This window comes from Molothrus aeneus, chromosome 2 (genome assembly GCF_037042795.1).
Source record: "Molothrus aeneus isolate 106 chromosome 2, BPBGC_Maene_1.0, whole genome shotgun sequence".
Lineage (NCBI taxonomy): Eukaryota > Metazoa > Chordata > Aves > Passeriformes > Icteridae > Molothrus > Molothrus aeneus.
This window is the reverse complement of record NC_089647.1, coordinates 55,857,418-55,876,697: the sequence shown is the minus strand read 5'-3', so window position 1 is coordinate 55,876,697 and position 19,280 is coordinate 55,857,418. Positions and strand designations below refer to the sequence as shown.

Genomic DNA, 19,280 nt, shown 5'->3' with positions numbered 1-19,280 from the left:
GGAAAGGAAGGACAGAATATAATAAAAAAGTATGACATGGAGTATGCTGAGGTGAAAGTTTTCTCACCCAGCCTAAGTGGCATCCATACACATTTATGTTACAGTACCTAAATACAAGCTGTCAGACTTAACACATTTATGTCAGAATTATTCATGAAACAGAATGATCTCAAGAGAGGAAAGAGTTATTACTTGGATTAAACTAGTTAATTTTCATTAACATAACTGGCATATAATTACTAGTTTCACCTGAGTAGCTTATCACAGGCTCTATAGCAACCATAATTGAGATGTACTTGATTTTTTAAATTTTGTGTGTACTGCCTGAAAGCATAATTTTTTTCCCATAATAGACCTGCTAAGCCTCTTTCTTTTCCCATTTTGTACACAATTAGAATTTCATTTAATATTTCTATATTCCAGGTAGATGCCAGAAGAGAAATAGATCTTAAAGTACCAATCACCAAAAGCCATGTTGGAGAGTTCCGTCACTACTAAATGCATTTGACACTAATTGCTGTTTATTGAAGGACCTGAGTGAAACCTCACTCTGACATGTATCTGGAGACTCCCTGCATCTGTTTCAGTTTTCTCTATTTCCCACTGTTCGTGCCCCACTTCACAGGACCAGCTCTCTCGTGTCTGGCTCCTCTGCCTGCACAGGGGTGTGGCCAAGAGGGAGCTGCTGTTTCTGACCCACAGCAGCTCTTATCCAACACAACAATGAAAATGGGAAATTTGAACGTGTTCATTTTTCACCCATCTGCTTGTTGAAAAATAAAATCAAAGGTCCATGCTGCTACTTCTGCTACCAATATTTTAATCTTAGCTAATATTGCACGCTCTTTTTTTATTTATAATTCAATTAACAAAGTTATCTGCAATTAATAGTTCGGGTAGGGGAAAGATGTTCCAGTAATCTCTTGCTGGATCAATTAAAATTCAATAACATCAGAAGAAATACTTATGCAAACAATATGGTAGAAGTCATATTTATTGATAAAAATTAATATATCTGCTATAAAATTTGTAACAGTAATGCAACTGAATATTTATTTTGATGCATAAACCTGAATGTTACATACCAAATACAATACAGTAACACTGGTTTCTTCCTTATTTACATGTTTATGAAAATTGATATGCAATCCATGTTAAAAGAACTTGTAATGGAGAGTAGTTACATTAGAAAAATAATATTCTTGATAAAGCATTCTTGAGGACTCCAATCACATTTTCAGGCCTCTTTCAATAAGGCAAAAATCCCTGGTACAGCATATAACTTAATTTACAAAATACAATAACCTCAGACACATCTTCAAGTTTTCTTTTGGTATGCTTTTCCTCACTGTAAAATTACTCAATTCTCTTACTAAACAGAAAGAACTTTCTATAACAAAACTTAATGAGTTCTATTACATATCACATATAGATCGCTGTAGCTTAGCGACCATAACCGGGCAATCTTTCTCCTTAACTGTTTGCTCAATGAGCTTTTCTTAAATGTAGGACATGTAGTATTTTGAAATCATTATGACTGTGGTATCTTTCTTCAGTTTTCATAGGAAACAATCTGTCACATTTTGAAACTTTTTTTGAAATTTTATTTTATTTTAGGAACTGGTGCACAACTACATTTCCACTCACAAGAGAACGTCACAAATGTAACTAAAATTAGGCTTGGATAACTTTGAAAACATACTACTATGTGCCCAAACCCAAATTTCTTACTTTAATACTTTATAACCCTGCCATGCTCTAGGAATTCTTCTTCTGCATAGCTTCATTGCTAGTCACAGTCAGACAGTTTTAATTCCTTCAAAGGCACAAAACTTCCACCTCTTTTCCAGTGTTGCTCCCACACCAGTGAATTCTTGTTTAAACATGCGTGGCAGTCTCATCAAAAGCATTTCTATCTCATTTGCAGAGATCTAAGAAAGAAACAAAGGTAAAATTGAAGTGAGAAAGCTGTCCTGTAGCTTGTAAAGAGGAAACATTGAGAACAGATGTAATAGGGGTGTGGGGGGAGACAAATCCAGGCCATATGAAAACAGCCAACCATTTTTTTAACCTTAGCCTGATATGACTTTCCAGACTCCAAAGCAAGTGCAGATTTCTTGAAGGAATGATTTTGCTCTTGTAGATGCCTGTAAAGTATCCCCCTGTAAAGCAATGGCAAGCGCCATGCTGGGGTTGTGGCCACAGTGTGGTATGAAGTCCATCTAAAAACTACAGTCATAGGTGCTCTTGTGAGGATGAGGAAGCAGATGGGACCTTATTCTTCTTCTCAGCCTACGTGGTTTTGAATGCTTCTCCCAGTTCCCTCAGCTTTTCTCTTTCAAAAAGATTTTGATCAGCTCCCTGTTGTTGCTGAAGGCTGACTATCCATGGAGCCGCCTTCCCTCGGTCTTACCCAGTTCAGCAGCCCCAGGTAACTAAGCAGTAAAGCTCTCAGTTCTGCATTGCTCAGGATGTTTTTATAATTTTGAAACCTTAATGACTGCTCACCTTCCTAACAGGCAAGATGCTCTCATTACAGAAAACACTTTCACAAAGGCAACCTTTCTGGTATAATCAGTAGGGAAGGCAAGAAATGAATAATCATGGAATATGAGCCATTTTATCTTCTAAAGTGGTGATCATGAAAGGAACAGCAAAGAAGTCTATGGGTGCTGCCTGTCATCCACAGGTATCCATGGTTTGAAAGGCTTATCTGGAAATAATGATATTTCTGCTTATTCATAGTAGTAGAAACCTTCCATGGAGAAACCTTTCCTTTTTAAAACAGTATATAAACATAAAATGTGCTAATTACACTTCACTGCCCCCAAGGGGGGTAAGAAAATATCTATTGCCTCTTATTTTTCTGTAGAGGTTAGTGCAGCAGAAAGATTAAATGATTTGTTAAAGGTGGCACCAAAACTCAGTGTTGGAGGCAGTCAAAAGCCTCAGCGTGATCCAATCCATCTTTTAAGTACTCACATGGCAGTAGTGGGTGTTGGGTTACTTTTGTGCAATGTATACTGAGCCCTCAGCCCACATGGGTATGCTGACCTTATCATTCCTGTTCAGGTGAGGAATGACAGGCTAACCATGGAAAGTAATTGAAATTCATCTCTGAGATTGCATCTCTGGATCGCGCTATTAAAAAGTAATTTGTTTCTACAAGCAGTTGCTTCCAAAATAAACCAACGAGGTCAAATTTTGCAGCTCGTGTTTATTATGCAGTAGGTAGGTCCAGAGGTAGCTGCAGAGATGGCAGACAATGCTCCTTCCTTGAGGGCTCTGTTTGCAAGTCAAGAGCTTGACCCTGGCAGCCTCACAGGAGCCCACATGTTACTCACATGAGTAAAAACTCAAGGGCAGAGCCCACAGCCATGCACAAGAAGGGACCACAGCAGTGCAGGGTGAGAATGCTGAAGAGCTCACTAGGGAGAAGCAATGAGCAGCAGGGCTGGAGACCAGAGAGTCCATATTTTGGAATGATTGCTGTCATCACTCAAGAGATACAGAGCTGGAGAGGTCATCCAGGGAAAAAAGCAGTTGAAACTTAGACAAATGCCGTGTTAAGGAGGGACTTGAAAGATAACTGAGGAGATTGGGCAGACTGGGTGATGCAGGACAAGACTAAGCAAAGTGGACGTGTGGCAGGGACACAGAGAAGCAGAAGAATGGGTGGAGGTGTGAAGCTCTGGATTAATCAGGTCTTGATAAAACCAGATATTTTAAAAATAAATTGAAATTCACCAGTTTCTCACCTCTTTCTCCCATCCCCATCCCCTACTCCCTTTTCATTCTGGGTGGCAGTGGGCTGTAAAGCACTAGCAAACCTGAGTTGCCATGGCCTGAAGGCAGTGCCTACCAAATTCATCATCCTTCCTCACTCATCAATGCAGCCTGTTGTAATTCCAGTGTGCTTCTAGTTCAGGATCTCCTCTGCTTTTAGCTCTACACTTTTTCATAGAAACAGAGGAAGGATCATCCAGAAACATGAAGCAGCTCACCAAAGCAGTGAGAAGCCGATCTCAGCTATGGGCTGAAGGGGCTGCTCAGGAACAAAACATTACCAGGACCAAAAGAGGTGTGTTGAAAGATCTGGGAAAGCACCATCACCCAAGTATTGCCAGACATGGGACAGAGCTATGGCTGGCACAGAGTGACCCCTGCATCTGCTAAGCTGCTGCTTAGCACTTGGAGTACCATTCACCTCATCATTTCACACTTGAGCTTCTCACCTTCTGACTCCCTTAATATTCAGTGCAGAGAAATAGGCCTATTTGGGGGCTTGATTTCATCTCATTCTACAGCAGATATTAAAAAGTAAGTCAAGAATCTTATCCTACAGGTATTTATTGACTGTAGAATGTATGAACTGATGCATTAAATACTTTGCACACTGTTTTGTGTTGGCCTCACTTTTGTCTTGGCCACAGCTTCACTAAAATTAGTGCACCCAATTCCTTTATGTGGTTGTGTCTGCTCCCACATGGAGACAAAAGACATGAAACATGGTCCATTCCTGTGATCATAAGGGTTCAGTGTGACATACAACTTACAGCTTTTCAAAGAACAAAGGGCCATCTCCAAAAACTGCACAGTTTGATGGCCATGGCCACACCTGCCTCTTGTTCTGCTTTTTTTCTCCCCAGCTATATTTCAGAATCACGTGTCATAAAATCAACTGCTAGTCTTTGCTATTTAGAGCTCTGCTCTTCAGTGCCACAAAGGATAGCTAAGCAGTTTGAGGCAAAGACCTCAACAGAAGCACGTGCACTGTAATTTGCAAATGAATAAAGACTGCAAACCCCCAAGCCCCATATCCCATTATCTTTCTAATGGAAATGCATGAAGAGTTTAACCTGCAGTAAAGAATAATACAATATTTCTAAAGAGAAAATAGATTTTGATTAATTTTTTTTTACCCTAGAGTCCAACTGCTGCATATAAGACCAAAGATACTCTATATTGGCTCCAAAAGGGTGGACGTGAAGAAATGTGGATATGATACCTGTATTAAAAACAAACAGACACAAAGTGTTAAAATTACTTCAGACATTGTATCATTAAAATAGGCAAAATAATTCTGAAGAATCTGTTCTGAGGTTTTTCAGTATTAATTATGACTCTTATTTTCCTTGCACAACCCAATAAACATAACAAAACAGCACATTTTTAATACAGTCATAGTAATGTGCTAAGTACAATAGCTCATCTTCAGGAATGACAGCAGTTAGCAAGTAAGTGACCAAGATAATATACTGATGAATAAAGGAATTTCTAAACAAAGCCTTGCTGGGAGCATTTCAACTACTAATTTTATGCTTGATTTACCAATACAAAATTGTGGATATCGTTATGGTAAAATTATTGTTTTTTTCCCCTTCACTGGATTCTCTGTTGTGAAAACGTTTCATGCAATTGTGTTAGAACCCTCACTCCCTCAAATTTTTCTAGTAATTATGCAGATGCTGGTTATGAAAAGTATTTAATCCGTATTACCCCTAAATGTTGCTGAAGAAAACACAAATGCTTTATGACACATTTGCTTATTTACTTTTTCTTAAGAGAGAGCATGTTCTGTCTATCTTCATTGTTGTTTCAGGATGATTATAAAAGGTATGGGAATTAAAAATGGCTTAGAAGGAGTCAGGATCTAAGTCTAGAGGTCTTTTTTGCAGTGAAAATCAAGTGACAGTATTAATAATGATGACCAGAGAAAACAAGATTTGGGGCATCAGTATTGCTATTAAAAGCACTACCCAATTTCTCTTCTTCTAAGCAAACAGTGAAAATACAAAATGGCATGTGTGTTATTTGCTGTTTGGGGAGAGCTGAACTGTAATAATCAGAACAAATATTTTCAACTCTCTTTGGATGGGCTTCTTAGCTGAACCACCCTAGGGGAAGTTTCTTATACTTAAATCACAAACACCAGGATTAAAAATGCTTACAAATGACAAAAATGGGTCACTGTATCTTGTGTACTGCAGGCCATACTGCTTTCTTGATGCTGAATGAATTAGGATAATCTTGGATTTCATTTTTCCCTAAGTACTGGCCGTGGTTGAAACTGATAAGCAAAATTTAACGCATTTTAGACTGGCTTTGCAAAGCACACCTTTTTTCCTCCTCCACTTTTCAAACAGCATTTACAAACTTCTGGTCCTGCATATGAAGTGGCATATAATAAATTTTTTACTATGGCAAGTCCTAGCAGCAGTGACCTTCTTTGTGCTGTGGGTGACTAGAGGTAACCACACAAGAGCTCTAGAAGCAGAAGTCAAGACCATCACACTTGTATGAGATGACTGGAAATCCAATTTGTACTCAAATCACATTTTACCAGTGTCATTGCATCTGTTATGTGGCTCCTGAGGCTTTTGAATTCAGGACATTCAAAACCAGCTCTTTCATATAATGTAAATAATAAGTAATTTGTCAATATTTTGTAATTATTGACTGGAGTTCCATGATAATTTTTTTTTCTTTTATGCTCTTTTCCTCAAAGACAACACTGCATTTTTTAAAATACAGAAAAACTTAGTGAATGGATGGAGTCAAGGCCCATTATTCCCTTGCCATATCTGATCATGCCTCAGAGGAAGAGATAACATGAAATCTATCTTGAGGAATCTTTAATCTTCGGACTGTAACAGTGAGTCAGTTGTGGGGTATTATGACCAGTAATACCTTAACTGAGGTTATTCTGTTTATCTGAGTGTGCCACTGAACAGCAGATGTTCAGGACCACTTTGGGACACTGCCACCATTCGTTACAGTCAGATATTGAGTGACCTAGAAAAAAAGTTTGTTATTCTGTTCTTTAAATCCCATTCTTGCTGTCTTTCTCACAGACTGAACTTCAAAAAGATCAAGTACTGCCCCTGCAATTAAAAGTTCTGGATTTAATTATAAAAAGCAGAATTCAATCAAGTCATACATTTCTGTATATTCCACTGTTTGCATCTCACTAATCACAGGGAGTTTGTGTACTAAGCACTTTAAACATTCAGATACATTCTTCACTTTTAAATGACCTCTTTGGTCTGAACTGAACTTGTGAACTGCTGAATCTGTGCCTCAGCAATAGGCCAGCAATCTTCCTGGTGCCTAGGTGATGAAAATGAGTTGCATTTAAACAAACTAAGGCAGTCTTGGAACTACTTTATCAGGATACCACTGAGTTGTGAAAAGACCAAACCAAAGAAATTAAACCTGTTCTTTCAGCTCAACATTTCTGTTGCTCTGCCACAGGGTATGCTTTGGAACTGTGGGCCTTCATGCTCCCTGAAAACCTACCCCACTGAAACCAAATGCAAAATGTATGTGGGTCTAAACATGGGGCATGTTCCCTCCAAGGGTGGCATGGGTACAGCCAGTTCTGTGTGGCTAAATGCCAGTTAGCTGGCCCACTGCCTATAAGCTTTAGGCACTATTTAAGAGTTTATTTTAAAAATTTTATTCTAGGTAAAGGGTATGACAGTCCTTGTGGTATTCTTTATAAATATTCATATTGCTAATTCCCTCACCTAATGTCAAAGGCATAAATCTGGCTTGCTTAATACATGTAGTAGATATATTTTTTGCTCGGTAGTTTACTAATATTATTTCCATCCTCTTCTCCTTCACCACTTTTTCTAATAAACATATAACAAACTATACAACTCTGGCCTGCTAAATCTTGATGTAAATAAAGTCATCATACATTCATGCTGCAAGTCTAAATGCAGTATGAATATATGATGACTTTAGATTCTGCAATTTTCTTCATACCTGAAATTCTTTCATTAAACTGCAGAAATTTTCAGAATGGCAAAGTTCAGTTGTATTTTAGAATTTTTTCTTACTAAAAGCCATTTTGAACCCAGATAAAAAAAAAAAATTCTATTATTTTTTCTTTTTTACTTAGCACAAAGATGTGTGTAAACATATATGCAAAACAGAAACCTGTTAGAAGGCATTTTGTTCTCAAAAATCTTCTTTGGGGTTATCTTACCTATTAATAGTGCCTCTTTCTCTGATTTTAGACCTGGGCTTCGTTTCTCTGAGTTTTTTTCTCTGTCCTGGTTGACCAATGCTACTGTCAATACATTGATTTCCTATAAAGTTTAAAAAACAAACAGATGGTCATGTAGATTTCATTTATCTCAATTAAACTTGTCTGCTTCCTTTTAACTATATAAAAAAATCATTACTTTAATTCACATCTAAAGACAAGACAATTATAAATAATTGATTTGTTTGCAGAATATTAAGACATATTTTGAACAACCTTTATGCCAAGTGCTGCCAAGAAGAGAAATTTTGCTTGAGGAGTAAGTAATAACTTTGTTGCTAGTGGTTCTTCATTATAACAGCTGGAGAGATTGTGCCATAAAGTGTGGGAATGGTCAGAAAATTCACATTTTGTAGCTATTAAATCTGTAAACCAAGACCGCCTCCAGGGAACATGGATGGAGACATTCAGCTACAGCCATAAGAGTAAATTCAGCAGTCACTAACAACATTTCTAGCTACTAGAGCACAACCCTCTGCCCTGTTACACTCTTCAACCAGTGCCTGGCATCTGGCATGCCACTGGCCCATCCCAAACAGCTCTCAGGCATGTTTTGGGGGTCAGCACCCCCATTTCAGGAAGACCGCTCCTAACAGGTGGTTTGCATAAAGCCATCTTATTTTAAGGACTGAAAGAGCACCAACCTGAAGGACAAACAAGTCAAGGCTCCCACTTGGAGCTCTTTTTTTTCTGGAATCAGGTGTCCTGAACCACCTAAATTTCATCTGAGAGATCACATAGCAGATGCTCCATCAGAAGTAGCCAGGCAGTTGTGTGACTGGGCATAGATGAAGGAAATAAATTATTTCCAAGGCATGCAAGTGACCTCAGAGTGTATTGCATGATATTCAAGCATATCCATGGGCTGTTTCCATGGAGCAGCCAATGTGCAATGACTCGTTCCTTGGTGAGGCCGTGATTCACCCGGCTGCATCTGCTCTGGGAAATGCTCAGCAGGTCCATGCAAAACCTTGGAGGCAGAGAGCATGCTGCTGGAGACACGGTGCTGTGAAGTGGGACTGTGAAGGAATGATGCTCTTGTTCTATTTGAGGGAGTCAAGGTAAGCTGCTGAAGGTTGTGTGGGACTGGGCAGCCTTAAATGCAAGCAAATATGTACTATTTGGTATAATGATGTGGCTCATTTAGGACATACCCATGGTGTGATGCCTTGCTCCAAAACTTTTGGCGAGGATTTTTGGCAATAGAAGAGGGACACCGGGCTTGGATTGCTCGGAGGCATTTCTGAAGGTGTGAATAATCCATGCTAAAAAAAGGCATAAACTCCAAAGTATGTCAAATGTGCCTCTTTATGGATGACTAAAGGCTTCACAGTCTGTGAAATTGGTAAAAAAAGTCACACACTTCCCCATTTTTAACTGAAAAAGAAAAAGAAACTACAAACAGCATAAGCCAAAACCCCTCGGTGACATAGTCTGTGCTCTTCATCGGCCTGCTCCAAGGGGAAGCTGCCTGGTGGCTCACATGAATCGTGGCTACCAGTGCTCCTTCGTGTCACAAAGAAGAACAAGCAGCCATATGTCAGCCAAGGAACTCTGTGTGCACATAAGTGACATACATGCCCATGTGCATCCCCAGCCCCAGAAACAAGGGGCTCTGACAGGCCCTGGCCTGCACCAAAGGAAGCGTGAGGTCCATTGGGTGATCCAGGCTTTGTCGCAGTTGTAATGGGCAGCTGAGGTGTTCCTCCTGGCCTCAGATCAGTGTGGAGTTGTGCACATGTCAGCCTTTGCTGGCTTTTTAGTTAGTAGAGATCAAATAACTTTTTAGTTGCATGTTTTAGTTTTGGGAGTCTGCAGTTCAAGAGTTGGCAGTGATCCCCTCTGAAAACAAGGGCGCTCCTGGGTGCTTTGGCAGCTCCATCACCTTGGCATTAACACTCCTGTAGTGTTGTAATGCACAAGGCACATTATAGCAGCAGCAGCATGCTTGAAATTGTCCAGCACTGTTGATTCCCCTCCTGACAGAGACAAAGGCTAATGCAAATTCTGATCTCCTGCTGGCCATGACATCCAAAAGCAGTGAAAGTAAACCCCGTCAAGAAACTGAAACAAAAGGTGTTTACACGACTTTCTCCAAGAGGGCAGTAATGACAAGGGGGTTACAGATCAGAACAGAGCTGGATGACAGATTTTGTGATACTGGAGCAGAAAAGCAGAGCAGCAGATGCCACCAGAGCTTGTATAGGTTAAGAAGCAACTTTGACTTCATCAGAGATGGAAAAGCAATCTAAAAATAGCAATTCCTGAGAGGGGAAGGTGGGAGCAGAGAGATGTGTATTTGATATAACAGGCCCCAAACACAGCACACTCGCAGTTTCAGGTGGGATTAGAAGTTTTGTCAAGCAGTGATGCAGATAAAGAAACTATAATCCCATTGGGAACAAGGAACAGATGGATTCTCATTTAATGCCTAGATTTGAGCCTGTGCAGAACGTTTTGTATGATTTATAGGACAGTGTAAATGGATGCTAAAGGAAGTCACATCAAGTCTTCCTTAGCTGTATACTGGAACAGAGGATAAAAGAGTAAATTTTTTTTTATGGGGAAGCCTGAGGAAATGAGTGGCAAAGAAACATACCCAGCAAACCACTGGCTTTAGAAGAAAGTTGCAGGTTCTTGGAGGCTTTAAAATGAGAGGTTTCTGCCATTCAATGCTACCTGCCTCACAGAAGATAATAAATTAGATCGCTCTGATGTATTCAGCTGCCAAAAGAAGTTTGCACAGGCCATGAGAAAATACAGGGTGTGCATAGTCACATAAAGTAAATCAGTAGCAATGCTGCTAGGAATTAATAGTGGTTTAAGAGAAATGGCATAATTGGGTCTAAAAAATGGGTGTGAAATTCACCCAGAAACTGAGCTAATTATAGTGTAAGTGAAAACCTTAAGAATCTGACAGCATACTGCAGATACAAATCTGGTACCTATGAAACCTTTACAATAAATCTTCATGAAGTTAATTTACACTTTTTTAGAGGCACTACTTATGTCAACCCACAGAAACAAGACTTTTAAGAGTACAAAGGTGAATGAGGCAATAAATAATTGGGAAAAAACAGTCAGGTCACCTCTGTGACGTGAGAAAAAGCTACTGATCACCAGATGCCTGAGGAAAATGATTTAATATGTACTGCATTACAGCATTTCCTTTCTTTCCTGGAGACCATTCTTTATTTGGCAAATTATATTTTCTGAGGCCCTAAGCAGTCTCCTTCAGCAGGTTTCATTATAAAAGGAATATTTTGCTACCATCTGTCAGTTACTGCATTAAAGGACAAGAACACAGCTGAGCATGTGCAAACTGGTACTTATTAGAAATGAAATGACCTTGCAAGAACTAAACATTGTGTGTGAAAAGCTTAATCCAGGTTAAATCACACCTGGAAATCATTAGGGACCTGGTCCTATTTATTATTCACAAATTGTGTCAGGCATTGGAAAACAAGGGGGACCAATTTGATGACAACAGCTCCAGAGCTGCTCAGTATGAATGCAACCATCCTGTGTTATGCTCTTACCATTGCCTGCTTGGAGCTTTTTCTTGCAAATGACACTTTAATCCATCAGCAGATGATGAAAAGACAAGAATTTGCCTCATGGGATTGAAATCCCTATGGTTCTGTAGAATATCCCTTGGGACCAGCATTTTCATTCAGGGCTCCCTGCATTTGAACCAGGGAGGGACAAACAGACAGAAAGTCTTTCTGGAAAACTTTCAGGAGAACTTGCTGGAAGAAATGACAATTTTATCCAATGGACTATTAATGCCCACAAGCAGATCTCTGACACCACCACTGACACAGGGCTGATAGCTGTGGAGAGTCATACATGGCAGTTTTGCACTGCCTAGCTGTAAGGTGGGAGAGAAGTTTGCTTTTCATCATTCACTCAAGTATCCTGGCTTCTTTTGGAAGAGGCACAGGTAAATATATTGCTCCAAAATTTGCCTGGTCTCACTGTCCAGAGAGAAGCTGTGTCTAACACTGGACACACAGCAAATGAGAGAGTGACTCTTAAGAGAAGTGCACTTGCCAGAGAAAGACACAGACCTCCTGAAGAGTAGAAGAGAGGTGGTAAAATTCTACACAAGATAGAGATCCTATAAGAAAAAAAGTCTAGCTCTGCACTCCAGGGCTCTAGCAGATCAGGAAACTCCAGATATTTAGGCTGGATGACTTGGGTCTTTTTCTCCTTTATTGGTTTCTTTTTTCGCCTACGGAAAAGTAAGATATTAAATAAAAAGTTCTCAATCTAGATAGCATTAATCCTCTTCAGGTCAGTCTTAAACTAGTGCAAAAAAGGCAGACAATATAAAATATTTGTTCTTGCCTGAAAATACATGCTAGCCAGCATCCCTAAAAATGGGGGGACTGAGGACTTGATATTCCCCCTAACCACTGAGCAAGAGTTGAGCAGGGCTTGCACAGTAGCTGCCCCACCTGGAAACCCCTCTGGACAGAGTGCAGTTCTATACCATCTGTTGTCCAGGACTTGGCTTTGAAAGGCAGAATATAGGATTTAATGAACGTGACACTGAAGATACCTGACATGTGCCCAGGATGTGAAGACATTCAAAGAGATGAAATATTCCCTCCACTCTCTGGGTAATCCAAGTATTTGATAATTATCTTTGAATCTAGGGGGAATGATGACTGCTTGCATACTGTCTTCAAAGACCTCATTTTCTTTGTTGTAGTTTATAGAATTTTGAAGAATTGTGTGGTGAGGGATTAAAAATAATATTGTGTCCTCTGAAAGACCCAGTAAAAATCCCATAAACCTACCAGCCTCTGGAAAAGTTTGCATTTTTATTATATGTACAAAGCCAATTGTCTGTGGCATTAAAACAGTGGCAGAAAAAGGAAAGACTTGATGTTTGTCACAGCAGGCAAAACAGAGCAACTGCTGAATGTTGTTAGATGTAAGGGATACACAACTCTTTCTCATCAGCCAGGGGATTTATGAGAGAAAATGAGTAGGAGGAGAAAAAAACCTATATATCTGAAACATAAGCAAAAATCTTGCAGACTATTAACAGCAGGCCAGAGTGATGCTGTAAGCTTGGAAATAAAAGGTAATTTTAAAATCCTGAGAGAAGAAAGAGCCGGGCACACAAGATACCAAATCCACAGCCTATAAGGTATTGAAAGGCTTTTATTTTATTTATATGAATTAATATGTGAGCCTGCTCTGAGCACATTGAACTGGGCTTGGACTTCAGGTGAGTTTGCCCAAACTACTTATTGAGGACCAGGCAGGTTTGACTGCAAACTTGGGTAAAACCTGGTCTGCAGCATGAAAAATTGTATATATTTAATTTATTTGCATTTATCTGTGAACCTCCTGTAGTCTAGTATAGACGGGTTTGCTTTGCTAGTCTTTCTGTAAATGTACTTCAGAACTACATCTGAAAATTTAATCTCGCAGTTTTAACCTGAGTGGAGCATAATTCAATAACCAATCAAGTGAATGGAAGCCTTGCAATACTTTCAATGCACATCAAGTCAGGCATTGTAAATTTATGGGGACATGCAAGGTTGAGGTACAGGACAACTTCTGACAGCTTAGCATGGTTGTCAGTTGAGAATGGGCTACTGTCCTTGTCTATGTTCTTATCCACGGTGAATTCAAAATTATTCAATCCAAGTTGAACTAAGCTACAGTGAAAGAGCTTATTTAAATTTAACTTAAATCAAATTTCCTTGCAAATGTGGCAACGTATGAGTACACTCACAGGCAGTGATTGTGACTCAGATGATCACAGCATCACAAAATCAGGCAGATGACCTTGGGAGATCTCTAGTCCAACCTTCTGCCCCGAGCAGGATCAGCTGCAGTGGCAGGGCACATGGATGTGCAACAGAAAGGCAGCAATCCAATGGCTCAGCAGTTTCTCTGCAGCATCCCAGGCCTGCACCCTTATCAACAGAGGGTGCCTCTGTCCCCTGTAGAAGGGATTTTACAACCATAATTACTTGCTCTATCCTTGTGATACTTGTGATTCAAATCTTGTTTCCACAAGCACAAAGGAGTGCAGAGGCACCACTACAGATGGGGAAAATGTGATAACCTAATCAGAGAAAGCAGAGTCCCCTGACCCAGCTCCTCTCAGGGGTGTCACAGGAAAGGATCAGCCCCAGGGGCCAAACATGACATCAGTCCACCTCTCTGAAACATCCTACAGACTGAGGGAGCATTGCCTGGAGGAATTTGGGACTTGTTATGGGATGTAGGAGCAGAGGATTATGGGGTTGTACAAAACCTAGCTGAGGTCCTCAGCAGGGGAAGAAGTAGCAGGAAAAGAAGAGATCATGGCAGTTTGGGAGGGGATAAAAGGGAGTGGTTGCATGTAACCAGGTTGCTGGTCAGTACACTTGTCTGGCCATGTCAGGCCCTGATCAGTGTATAAAACCCACTTAACTAATTTCTCTTTTCCTGGATGAGGGACTCTGTTATGTGTGCATGGGGGCACATGAGGGCATCGAGCAGAGCAGCTGGAGTGGGATCAGCAATCAGAGAGCCACTGCAGCCTGGAGTGCTGCAGTTAGAGAGACCTGGCTGTCCAAGCCACCAACTGGGGACACCATGGAGTCTGGGGGATGGCTGAATGACTACTTTGTGCATGTGTGTGTGTGTGGAGGAGCCAGTTATGGGACAGCCTGGGAGTCAAAGTCCAGTTTCTGGAGGGATTCACATTGTGTATATATGTAAGCCTGCAGATGTATTTCCCACTGACGGACCTTTACCTGTTTGTGTACCTCAGTGCTGCTCATGTTTATGAATGCTGAGTTTGTGCTGATCTGTGGGGCTGGCCACGTGTATATAGATGGACCCATGTGGTGCATGTGTTGTAGATGTGTGTTCTTCCACATGCCTGTGAGGAATATGTGCTCTGTGTAGCTGCAGATTCATTCCATGGAGCTATGACCACCTTGCCTCTGTCAGGCTCCAAGGATTCAGCATCTCCCAAAACCAGTAATGCTTGGTTTGGGCCAAATGTCTTGAATTCTTTCTTTAATGGAACTTTTTCCCCTTCATCAGCTGCACATTGTGTTGTGTGATGTGATGTGTGAAAATTTGGTGAGTGTCTGAACTCTGAAAGTAACTTAAAACTGTCCTAACTTTAAAAAATATCGTGTTTTACATAGCTCTTCTCTCAGTCTGTCCTCTTCAGTGACTGTTTCTGACTCTCTGCTGACTACTCCTCTAAAAATACTCTGACTAGAAAATTGCTCGCAATTTTGATTAATTTCATTCTTTTGTTGCTTCAAATGAATTATCTTGTGCTGGTGAATTAACTACTTCCTAGAAAGCTCATATTTTACATGGTCCTGGCTCCTCACAGCCTAAGAATTGATTTTAGAAAAGTGCCCAGCACTAGGTTAAATGGCCTTGTGACACACTCTCTACATGCAGAGAGGTTTCTTGGCCTTTTCTGTTTGCACTGGGATAATTCAGTTTAAAAAAACTCAGTAAAAATTTGCAGTGGTCCATCACATATGAAAAGAATAAGGCAAGGAATGAGGCACCCAACTATCTGCCCAAAACCAGAGCTCTCACAAGTACCTAATGCCACTGTTAGAGTTAGCACCAGGTCAAAAATTCATTAAAAAAACCCCTTTGCTTTTCAGTGTTTTTTTCCAGGGTCTTACAAGATCCTTCTCCTTCTACTACCTACCAAGGGATGCAGAAGGACATATTTACCATATGCTGCACTGCTGGTGAATATGACTAGTCTATTAGAAATTATAGACATCAGGTTTCATCATTTCATTCAAATCAAGCCTGAACTTGGTAACTTATTTTGTTCTGTGCAAGAAGCTAGCATTGGTTTTGTCAGAAACACCACATGGCAATTACTTTTTGCAATTACAAATAATTTTAAAGGACACTCATATAGAAATTTGCTTTTCAAATAAACTAATATAGTATTTACTGTTAATGTAAATTTAAGAGTGCACTGGTATTAACAAATAAACAGTTGAAAACTTGAAAAGTTATCTGGCATTAAAATTATAGGAACAGCAATGTAGACAAATTAGACCTGTGAATGTAAGACCTTGTGAATGAAAAACTTCAAATGGATGGATCTAAGGTTTGTTTATCTGATTTATCCCACATAATAGAAGCATTTTCAGGAGTGAAGATTAATTGTATTATGGTGCTCTTGACATCCTATTTTTCTGATCCATTTGCCAGAGAGATGCTTTCAGCTTTTTCATTATAAAGCTTTTACTGTCGTAACTTTCACCTGCTGAGTTTTAGGCAACTAGCAATAATCTGAAAATGCTTTTCTCATTGAAATTATCTCTTTATATTTTTTCATTGTATTTGAGCACATTTATTTTGCGGGAATGTACATATGCAAAATATGGATGACTAATAGGAAAGTTACTTCACGCTCATTTTCAAAAGTATGATCAGGTTGCTTCATTTTCTAAAGCTGGATTTATGTGTAGGTTCCTGATGACTTAACACAGATGTTTTATGTGATGTGAAGGTGGTTGTTTTGCAAGATAAAAGGTAATTGTCATTTTGCACACTTTGTTTTAGGGAATTGCAGCAAACCATTGGCTGGCTGAATGAAAGCATCAGTTGCTCACCAGCTCTGCTGAAGTCAATGAGGAACACGTACTTCATGTTTACTTGAGATTGAGAATTGGTGAAAACCCTTTGAAATGGTCTTTAGCACAAATATTGCTCTTGAAATCTCCTCTAGAATTATGCAATTTCAAAAGGAAAGTTAAAGAGAGAGAGAGAGAAAAAAAAGGCAGTTTGTTTTCTTTTGAGACTTGTAGAAGTTTTGAAAATGACTTTGTTGAAATAAAAACAAGTAATAGTCAGGGAAAACCAACCTTAAATGTCTTATGAGAGCGAATGATTTTCTTCGTGGTTTTGTATTTGAAAGGTATTAACTTTAGGAATCTCCATATCTGAAAATGGAAAAAGTACCTAAGCACTTTGGAGTTCTTATTCCTTTGGAGGGGATCTTGATCAGGATGACAAACTCTTTCTGAGGTTCCTTAGAGGGACTTGGGAATATTGTTTGATGAGAAGTTCAACATGACCCAGCAATGTGAGCCTGCAGCCCAGAAAACCAATTGTATCCTGGGCTGCATCAAAAGAAGGGTGAGGGAGGGGATTCTGCCCCTCTGCTCTGCTCTGGTGAGACCCCACCTGCAGTGCTGCATCCAGCTCTGGGGCTCCTAATGTAGGAAGGACAGGGACCTGTTGGAGCAATGTCAGAGGAGGGTCATGAAGATGATAAAAGGGCTGGAGCAACTCTCCTGTGACGACAGGACAGTTGGGGTCGTTTAGCCTGGAGAAGAGAAGGTTCTAAGGAGAGACTTTAGAGTATCTTCAGAGAGACCTTAGAGTATCTTCACACACCTAAAGAGGGCTGCAAGGGAGCTGGAGAGGGGCTTTTTACAAGGCTATGTTGGAACAGGACAAGTAGAAATGGCTTTACACTGACAGGGCAGGTTTAGATCAGATTCAACGAGGAAATTCTTTACTGTGAGGGTGGTGAGACACTGGCATAGGTTGCCCAGAGAAGTTGTGGATGCCCCATTCCTGGAAGTGTTTCAGGCCAGGCTGGATGGGGATTTGAGCAATCTAGTCTAGTGAAAGCTGTCTCTGCCCATGGCAGGGGATTGGAACTAGATGATCCTTAAAGCCCTTTCAAAACCATTCCATGAAGAGTGGCTCTTGGGAATATTGAAGTTCCTTTCTCACTCCTGTCACTTTTTTCCCTGTCTATTCCTTGAAAGCCAGTTGGAAGGGGTGTGAGTGTGGTGCACCACCCCCAGGACTGCAGTAGCAGGTTTGTGGCTGCAGGAGAGGTGGCCCATCATCCTTCAGGTGGTTGCGGGGGAGGCTGAGTGCTCTGACAAGCCAATCTGCCTTGCACACTGTGTGGGTTAAGCCCACAGCTGCATATGTATAAGGCTGAATGTTATTCCTCACTAGAAATGACAGGATGACTCCTGTATACGTGTGCAGTATAAATACTCGGGAAAAATGCTTTGGGATGAAAGGCTCCATATAATGATCAGATATTATTAAAATGTCAGGTAGCTCTGGGCACTGAAGATCTGTCTCCCTGTGGAGCTCATATGAAATTTAAAGTAAAAAAAGCTTTTGTGATTTGCTGAGTGGGTGGCTGAATGGGTTTTATCATTGTGTCTCAGAGTTCTCCTTCTCCTCCCTCAGATGATCAGAATTCACTGCAATCAAAAGCCAAGTCACTCTGACACTCTTAATTAGGGACAAGAGAAGTGGTGTGATTTCTTGCTGCACATTATTAAAAGGGTTATTACTAGACCCCAGATTCACTTCAGGCAGCACATTCTGTGTCAGAATATACCTTGGTCTGCTCCCTGTTTGCTCCCTGTAGGGTTCAATCATGGCTGGAATCTCAGAGACTCTGATTTAGCCAGCACAGACATCTGTACCATGCTAATGAAACTCTTGCTGTCCTCTGAAATGGCAAACCAGGGCTGAGGTGGCAAAGGGGGGAACTCGGGGAGATTTGATCTACCAGTGTAAAAGAACTTCTGAAGGCTGAGTGGGCTCTTTGATAACATCCTAAACAGCCTGTTAAACTCCTGCTACTTTTCAGGCCTCATGGTATTGAATTCAGGAGGTGGTCATTCCTCATGCCTGTCGCAGTAAGTAGGAAAGCTGCTGAGCTGTGAACGGTCAGAGCTGCTTGAATCTATCATGCTCCATGTGCCTTAAGTTGAAGGAAATGAGAAGAAATGAGTGATGGAAGGGCTACAAATAAATATCTGGAATGGAAAATGTGGAGAGTAGAAAGAGGCACAGCCATTCCTCAACCCCTGGTACTGGCCCCACCAGGAGAGAAGAACCTGAATACAGACAGTAAATGTGTCTCTCTAAAGCCCCCCTGACAGCTCCAATCCAATCAGGGTAAGGCTCCTTGCACCTTCTCCTAATGACACAGCACACCCATGATGAGAAACCAAACCCCACTCCTCTCTTCTCAAGGAGCTGTCCTCATCCCCGCACTCACCCTTATTCCTGCCTGCTCTCTTTACACACTTGCAGGAGGGAGAAGTTACAACAAAAGGGGCTGGAGGGTGTCCATAGTTCATGCTCTTTTCTTCTGAGGTGTGGCAGAGAGACAAACCCCAAGTTCTGGCATTCTCTGCAGGTAATGTCAGCCTTGAGCTCATGGGTA

The 19,280-nt window shown here is 40.6% G+C and overlaps 1 protein-coding gene across 4 annotated transcripts in view; it reads right to left on the bottom strand.

Moving 5' to 3' along the window:
- Positions 1-976: 976 nt before the first annotated feature.
- ENOX1 (ecto-NOX disulfide-thiol exchanger 1) overlaps positions 977-19,280 on the bottom strand; it is a 361,156-nt gene continuing 342,852 nt past the window's right edge. For all 4 annotated transcript variants that reach the window (XM_066545023.1, XM_066545020.1, XM_066545022.1 and 1 more), the window contains 3 exons: positions 7,997-8,099; positions 4,923-5,008; positions 977-1,931 (listed from right to left, as the gene is read on the bottom strand). In XM_066545023.1, coding sequence (XP_066401120.1) covers positions 1,800-1,931; positions 4,923-5,008; positions 7,997-8,099 — 321 coding nt within the window. In that variant the 3' untranslated portion in view covers positions 977-1,799. The remainder of the gene's footprint in view (positions 1,932-4,922; positions 5,009-7,996; positions 8,100-19,280) is intronic.